This window comes from Humulus lupulus, chromosome 3, assembly GCF_963169125.1.
Source record: "Humulus lupulus chromosome 3, drHumLupu1.1, whole genome shotgun sequence".
Taxonomy (NCBI): domain Eukaryota; kingdom Viridiplantae; phylum Streptophyta; class Magnoliopsida; order Rosales; family Cannabaceae; genus Humulus; species Humulus lupulus.
Window position 1 is genome coordinate 121,018,434 of NC_084795.1, and position 8,972 is coordinate 121,027,405.

The following is an 8,972-nucleotide window of genomic DNA, read 5'->3' on the forward strand; positions in this document are numbered from 1 at the left end:
TCTAAGAGAACATTTGTATTTTGAGAGAAATCTTATATTTTTCATTTACACTTAAGAAACTCAATTGACATAGGTTCATCTGATCTTAAGTGTAGATCTATATATTACAACTCTAAGTGGATTAGGCTATTACCAGCATATTGGGGCTGAACCATTATAAAATTATCAATATCGTATTTTCTCTTAAATATTTATTGTAGTTTTGACGTCTACTCGTTGTTGGCTAAAATCGTGGTTAACAATTATAAATCACTTGATAAAGCATTTAAATTTGTTTTGCAAGTATGTTTTAAATGGAATTTTTTATAATCTTAAAAGTAAAATAAAATATAGACTAAAGTAATATTTGTTGATGTGTACTTGTCGTTGGGAAGACCAAAACGGGCAGAAATTAGCAATAATTAATTTAAAATTAAAATTTGGAACATAAAGCAAAGCCGAGGGAAGAAAGAGAGAGGGAGAGAGAAAGCAGGGTTAGGACTCAAAAGTTAGGATGATGCGGCCATACTCGCTATCTTCTTCGTCCTCACTCACAGTCACCCCCCAAAACCCTAAACTTTCCCCTGCCCATTCCTTCTTCTTGCCTCCCCTTCCAGGAACCACTGCGTTTAGCTTCTCTTCTAACCCTACTTACATCAGGAAGGGACTCTCTCTGAAATGTCGTCAGAGTGAATACTTCGACCAGCAGAAGTTCGCTACCACCAATGCTCAGTATGATAACTCCTCCTTTGCTCCACAGACTCCCTCTAGAGGTATCTCTTTTAGTATTGCATGTATGTACTTGTTTGACTGCCCAGAAAAAAGTTAGAGAGCTTTTGTTTAATTTTCGAGAAAATATTGGATAAGGTAGCAACAATTTGAACTACTCTGAACGGCCCCTTTTACTTATTTTTAATTTGAATGCGTTCATTCCGACAAACAAGACGGCTTCTTACTTGACTCAGCTTGCCGGAATTTATTTTTGTGGCTAGAGTTTGCAAAGTGGAGATAGAACAAATCTGTTTATATAAATATATATATGATAATTTTTCTATAGGGCTTCACTTGGGGATTTTAGTGTTTCTCGGCTCGTGAACAGTTTTCAGCACCGTGTATATTGAATATTGAAGCTCTCTAGAGCATATGTAAATTTTTAGAAAATTCCGAATAGTTTACGGTACCGAAAAACTAGGCTCAAATATGTTGTTTTCCCTGCGAATAAAAAAAATTAATCACGCATGCAAAACATGTTTGAACCTAGTTTTTGGTATAGTAAATTATTCGGAATTTTCTGCAGATGCTCTAAATAGTTACAATATACACGATCATAAAACAAATTACACTAAAACTGTTCACAAGTTATAAACATTGAGAGCCCTGTGAAGCCCATGTGGGAAATTTCCCATATATATATATATACACACACGTGTAAACAGGACGAAGTATAGTTTCTCACTTATTGTATGGTTGGTTTGTACAGCTGATCAATTACCGGCTAGGTTCTACGTGGGCCACTCGATATACAAAGGAAAGGCTGCACTTACTGTTGAGCCCAAAGCTCCGGAATTCACAGCTCTAGATGTATGTCTCATTGGTTTTTCTCTTTTGATTGAATAACTTTGATTTGTCCCAATGTGCCTTGTTGATATTTAACTCTGGTTATGGTGTTGATTGTTCTGCAATGATACCGGGTCTTCCAGTCTGGGGCATTCAAAATATCCAAGGAAGGTTTTGTACTTCTTCAGTTTGCTCCTGCAGCAGGTGTTCGTGTATATGATTGGAGCAGAAAGCAGGTGCACTTGTTTTGTTGTTTCAAAGTGAATTTAGTTTGTGTAAATGTCAAGCCTTAATGCACTAGTATGTCCTATGTTGTTGATTTAAAGGTGGAATATTTTTTTTTCCTTTCTATATGATAACATTTTAGCTTTCAAGCTTTCTGCAAACATTTCAATCAGACTCTCATATAAAAGCTTCAAGGTTAGATTCCACTGCTTGTAATCGTAATGGTATGAGTCTATCATTTTGATTTTAAACCCTTATGATAAGGAGGGATAGATTTTGAGAAAATATCATATGGTGATAGACCTCCCATACGATGTATGTAATGAGGAAGAAGGATTAGGCAGGGTATGTAAGAGTGGGAGCAAATTGGTCATATAACTGAGAATTCGTTACTGAGTATGGGGTATAGGTTGAGGATATATATACACTATATTATATGTTGTGGGTGGATATGTGAATTGTATCAGTCTTTTATCAGCCTTAGCTCTAGGGAGAGTCACCGAGTCTCTTGAATTACTTGGGATTGCAAATGGGTAGATAATACAGCAGTCATATGACTCATATCCCCCATTTTCTTCTTCGAGTTACTGTTTCATTGCTTATTTGTTTAACAATATCCTTGTTTTAACTAATTTGTTAAGTTAGAGCATACATATGGATGTGGAAATCCCATTTGCTTCATGAGAGAATTGTTACAACTTACAAGTCCTCATAGTTTGATATCTTGATTTTCACAGTTTATTCCTGTTTTGCTGAAGAGTATTGTTTTGCTCTTTCTTTCTTTATATATATATATATATATATGTTTATCTAATTATTTATGTGAATTAATTCTCGGTGGCATAATTGTCAACGAATTCTTCCCCTATAACATATTGGTTTATTAGAGTTAGTTTGGATTGAGTCATGTTTCTTTCCTGTCCATTCCATTTGGTTGTTAGTTTTACTGTATTTTAGCATCAGGGATTCAGATTCGCATTTCTCTCAGAAATAGCTTTAAAAATGAATATTTGTTGTCAAAACCTAGTCCCAAGAGGCAGGCATTGCTCTTTCTTTTCTTGCTTGGCTTAAGGCTTGTATCAACTATTTGACATGTTTTATGATTTCTAGCCAAATGGGATCTTGTCTGGCAGATGTTGCTATTTATGATGATATATTTCCTAGCCTAACTGCTTGTCATATATTATGACACATTCTTATATATATTTATTATTTTATGTGTGTCATTTGTGCATGCACATCTTTTAAATATGAAACTGATGCTTCAACTGTTTAAATGTAGGTATTCTCACTATCAGTGACAGAAATTGGAAATCTAGTTAGCCTTGGTGCTACTGGATCCTGTGAATTCTTTCATGACCCTTTTAAGGGTAGAAGGTACAGTCCTTTTGTTGTTTTGTTTTGTGTGTGTGGTTAAAAAAAGGTTAATTTTATTTGTCTCAAGATAAAGAATTAAAGTAGTTGGACAAGTGACAAGTTTAAAATATTATTTTTTTCCCTTTTTGCTATTTTGCTTTTTAAGGGTATCAATGGGTTATTTTACCTCTGGTTTCCTGCTTCTGGTTAATTACAAAACAAAGTAAATACAGAAATTCTTTTGTTTTTCAGTGAGGAAGGTCAGGTTAGGAAGATGTTGAAGGTGGAGCCTCTTCCAGATGGATCTGGCCACTTCTTCAATCTCAGTAATTCTTGTCTTTTATTTATTTCATTCTCTTTCGTTAATTCATATCAGTCTTTTTATTTTCTTTTATTGGACAATGTAAGCTTTGTTATGTTTGATGTATGTTCATTATTTTTCAATCTCTTTTGTTAATTCATATCAGTCTATGTATTTTCTTCTTGATAATGTTAGCTTTTTATGTTTGATACACGCTCAGCACAAATTCATGTTTCTATGATACAATAGTATATAGTTTGTCCCTGTTGCATATTACAAATCTTGTTTTTTTCTTTGGTCAATAGAAGTGTAGAGAATCATAAGCTGATAAATACATGTATCTTTGATAATCTACTGGCAGAGCTTTAGCATATGCATGCCATAAATGAGAGTTTATTATAAGATATTCATTAAAGCTATTGTTTTTGGGTTACTTTTCTTTTTTCCCTCCATCAAAAGATATACTTGGTTTGACTAGGACCATTCTGTTTAAATGTACTTTTTGTTCTCCATTTTATGTGATTTATTTATATACATTGTCAGTCTCATCTCTATTGTATGTAAATTAATTAATTATTTTACCATGTATTGCCTTTGTAAACTTTAAAAAGATATGAAATTGAATTTACTAATAAAATTATTTTGGCGTTTATTGTAGGCGTTCAAAACAAACTTATTAATTTGGATGAGAGTATATATATTCCGGTTACCAGAGCAGAGTTTGCAGTTCTCAATTCAGCTTTCAATGTAAGATTTGCATTTCTCTCACTCTCACAATCTTGTTGCTTATGATGTTGCTGTCTGGGTTTCATTGGGTTTCATTTGATTCCTCGCATAACTACTTAGTAGTGTAGTATGCTAGTTACCAAAATTTCCTGCTAAAAGTCTCCTGCCTTACAAAAACTGCAGGGATTATTGGATTAGCAGTAGTATTAAATTATGATTCTGGAGATGTTCCATAAATATACAATAGCTGAGCTGACTCCTAATAGTCTACACTTAGATATGTAGAATTTTACCACTTGATACTAGCTCAAAGTGGTTGGATTTGGATGAGTGTGTGACTGTGGGGTTGGAACTAAGTAGGCAGCTATGGAGAAACTTGAAAATCATACGAGGAATCTCCTCATTCGAGTCCTCCTCTACCTTTGCGATGCTGACTTAAATTATTTTCTCTCTTGCAGTTCATCTTGCCACACCTTTTAGGCTGGAGTGCATTTGCAAACTCCATAAAACCCGAAGAAGTGAGCCGTGGAAATAATGCTAGTCCCAAGTATGGGGGAGATTATGAGTGGAAGCGATAGTCATTGCAAGGCCTCCTCCATACATGGTGCATAGGATGGAATTTTGAGATGGGATTTTCCATTGTATTTATCCCCATTTAGCAATATCCTCCCAAAATTTTGGCACCATTTTGATTTTTGTGCGGCTTTTTATTTTTATTTTTTTAATGGTAGAAAAGATTAGAAATTGACTAGGACGTAAAAAACGATTTATCATTACAAAAGCTTTTATTCGCTAATTTTTACCACGATCGATTGCGCTCTAGTTAGAGAGAAATAACACTGCATTACTAACAGACGATTTATCATTACAAAAGCTTTGTTCTTCTTTTATTAATTTTTTTCCCCAGAAAAAAAAGTTTATTTTGAACAACTCTTATTCCTGTGATAGGGAGACTGTTAATTAGCATATAGTGAGTGCATCCAGGGGCGCTGTGTTGGTTTTCCGACATTTATAGCATTTAGTTCTCAATTCAAAAACAACTAAATGCTATAACAAAAAAGGAAAGACTGATAATGATCGTTGGAGTTTCATATATATAAGAGATATAAGAGATCTTGGGTAATGACACCTGGGTTTCATACAAGAGATCATCATGGAATACTAACTAACTGCGATGTGAGATGTGAGATCATTAATGCACTAATAGAGCATCTATAAGAGTACTAAATAAAAAGTAGTATATTGTTATATTTTAGTCCAAAAAAATATATTTAATAATTTCAAAAAATAAAAACTTATTTAATGGTGACAAATTTGACATAAAATACAGTATAGGCAAAATTTAGCACAAATTTCAATTTTTTATTTATTTATCATAATACCACTAATTATTATCATTTATTAGTTATTATAAAATTTATTTTTTTAATTTATCAAATTTCTATAATTTAGACGATAAAAGATGAAAGAAAAAATAGTTTTTATATATTCTCAAATAATTAATAATTATTGATTTTATGAGTTAATTTAATTTTGTGCATTAGAGTATAATTATAAATATTAAGTTAAATACACATTCACTTTTTTTGCTAATTTTTGTTTTGTTTGAATCGTCAGTTAGAATGATTAGGAATTAGAATAGTTTTCTGCCCTCCTCTCCAATTTCCAATTTTAAGGAGAAATCCAGCTGGGCTAGCCATTTAAGTAAATGTTAATACATATGGTCTTACATGAATTAATTGGCTATTCTTAGATCACTTTTATTTTCACCTTATCTTAGTTTTAATATGAAAGCGTCATGATGAGAATGGAAGCAACATTCAATACAAGCATTCGCATAATGTAATGGCTTAGGTACAACTAAACGTGATGTTAATTTGTCTATCTACTGGACTTGTATTTTGTTTTCTAGTAAAATCATATATTCCTATCAAATAAGAGTCATTAATCCTTTATTTTTTATTTTTTTATATATATATATATCTCTTCTATATAAAATAAGTATGTAGATAATATAAATTATTCGTTTTAACAGTTTTTTATTTTTTTAATGTTAATTTTAATAGAATATTTTTATATTTAACAAAATATTCTTATATTTAATGGTAGTTTATAAACACTTAAACTTAAATAAAAAAAAATAAAATCAAAATATGATATTTTTGAGATATTTTACAATAATAATTATTCAAAAACAATAAATAATTAAACAAATTAAAATAATATATTTTTTTAGATATTATACAATGATAATTATTTAAAAATAATAAATAATAAAAAAAAATAAAATAAGATAGTTTAAAGATATTTTACAATGATAATTATTTAAAAATAATAAAATCATATGTTTTATAACTTAAATAAAATTTAATTAGACTTAAACTCACTTATTAAAATAATATTATATTAAACATATAATATAATCTACTGTCAATTAGCAACAATTTAAAAAAAAAAAAAAACTAGAATAAAACTTAAATTTAAAATCCACGTATAATATTTAATATTATATTGAACATATAATATATAATTTCTTGTTATCATTCCCAAATTCAAAAACTAGAAAAGCATAAACTTAAACAAAAATAAATAAATTATTTAATTAAAATATATTATTTATTTAAAATTTATATCACATTAATATAAATATAATTAAAATAATTAAAATAATTAATAAATTCTATAAATAAAACTAAATTGTTTATATCTAGTATATATATATATTTATTGATTTTAATCAAAAGATTGCCACGAAAAGTAAAGATTAATGAGGTAATTAATTTACAAGGGACATTCCTTGTTTTTCTTTCATATACTCGATGACCGAAGCATTATAGAAATAATAATGTTATATAGTTGCTAATATTTAGACCATTAATGTATTCAACATTTTCTTAATTAATTAAAAAAATATATATGTACGACATGTTGATTCATGTCTTGAGCACGTCTAACTACGAACCTGACCATGACAATATGGCATTAACAATACATATATATATATATATATATATATATATTATATAAATATTTGTACGAGGCCATGACATTAGTATTTATAAATCCTAAAATTAGCATATTTTATAAAAATATTTTTTTAATTAAGAGATCAATTTTTTGTTTCATTTTATTGTGATTTTGGAAATTCACTCTCATTTTTTTTTTGTGATTTTTGGATTATTTAGCATCCTTATTTAACTTTATATTATCACAATTTGATTATAAATGGAAGATATATCTTGCAAATATTCAGTACTTACTCAAAGTTATTTCTGGAATATTTGACTATATATTTTCGTGCAGCTCAAGATTATAAAATTCAAGAAACTGAATCTTTGCTGTCATTAATTATTATTTCTATCTTGAGCATTTTGATCCGACACAGGTATTAGCTGTCTCCACCAAAATCGTATTTGTCAGATCAACATCTTCTAAAAAATGCAATTTTTCATTAATCAAGAATATCTTCAAATATTTTTGCCTTTATTAGGAGATTCATTCTCAACCTTTATGAGCACGAAATGGACTCTATAAATAGGTAAAAGCGAACTCTTAGGTGCATAATTTGTGAGTGTATTGTAATATTTGTGAGAGTTCCTTATTTGTATTCAAGATCATAGTATTCACACGATTTTGTAGAAATATGAGTGTTTATTTTTTGTGGTGAGTTTATACCACGTTCATGAGTGAATACACATTGTAATTTGAACACAACTTTTATAGTCTTTGGGAGAGGATTGCGTCGGGAGGATGCAAGCACTCGCTGGCAATTGAAGGGAGTTCAAGTGGTTGAGCGTTTCAATCAAGATCAGATTAGTGAAAAGAAGTACAACAAAGTTGCGGCAAATCTCAAGAGGGAGTTTTGTTTTGTTTAAGTTAATATTTTGTATTTGTGATTATTTTATTCTCTGGGCGTGGCCCCAAGGAGTATGTTATCTGAAAGAGTTTCTAAACCTTGTAAAAATTATTTGTGTTCTTTATTGTTTTTGCACTGTCTTTTTATTGTGTTCAATTTCTATCGTGACAAGTTCGGATTCTGTCCCGATAAAACTAAAATATGTTTAAACATTTAATTACCATACCGCACTTTAATTAATTTATATGGTTTAATTAATTTAGTAATTACTAAAAATGGACTTTCAATACTATATACTCTAATTCCTATTTCTAGTATCTTTTTCTAACAAATGTACTTAATTATAACGACGAAAAACTAATCAACATTAATAATAATGGAGGGTCACCATATATTGGCAGTGTTCGAGCATTTGAAAGGGCATTGACTCCCATGAATTTATTAGACTATATATTCTATATTCTTGTATAATTAGCTATTTAGTTTAGTTTTTATATGTATAAATTCCAGCGTAAACAGATATTATTTTAATTTCAAATTAAGCTTGTTATATAATAACATTTAACAAATTGTAAGACTTATGCGCATGCAATGATGTATCTACATATAATATCTAAAAACAAATAATTCGTAGTTAAGCAAATTGTGTTTTTTTTTTAATTAAATAAAAAAGTGTTTTATTGTAAAGTTGAGTTGAGGTCAATGTTTAATTATAATTATATTGAAATTGATAAAATAACTTGTATTTTTTAAATAGTTGATTGTAGTCATTCATTGACCTAGGGACCTAGGCTAATATATATTGTACCACTTGGATTTAGTTATACTATGAATTAAGAATCTTGATAAACGAGAGTTCTTATTGAGTGAGTGCATTCCTAATCATCATGTGCTTCTAAATTTCCCTACCGTTGATTTGAGCTGTCAATACCATCTCACTTTTAGTTTATTAACCAGTTGGCCTCTTAGATT

The 8,972-nt window shown here is 29.7% G+C and overlaps 1 protein-coding gene across 1 annotated transcript; it reads left to right on the plus strand.

Moving 5' to 3' along the window:
* Positions 1-432: 432 nt before the first annotated feature.
* On the plus strand, positions 433-4,949 carry LOC133823090 (single-stranded DNA-binding protein WHY1, chloroplastic-like). Its single transcript, XM_062255684.1, has 7 exons — positions 433-752; positions 1,460-1,560; positions 1,680-1,772; positions 3,044-3,138; positions 3,370-3,443; positions 4,077-4,165; positions 4,603-4,949. The coding sequence occupies exons 1-7, from the start codon at positions 494-496 to the stop codon at positions 4,720-4,722; spliced, it is 831 nt and encodes a 276-aa protein (XP_062111668.1). The 5' UTR covers positions 433-493; the 3' UTR covers positions 4,723-4,949.
* The last annotated feature ends 4,023 nt before the right edge of the window (positions 4,950-8,972 follow it).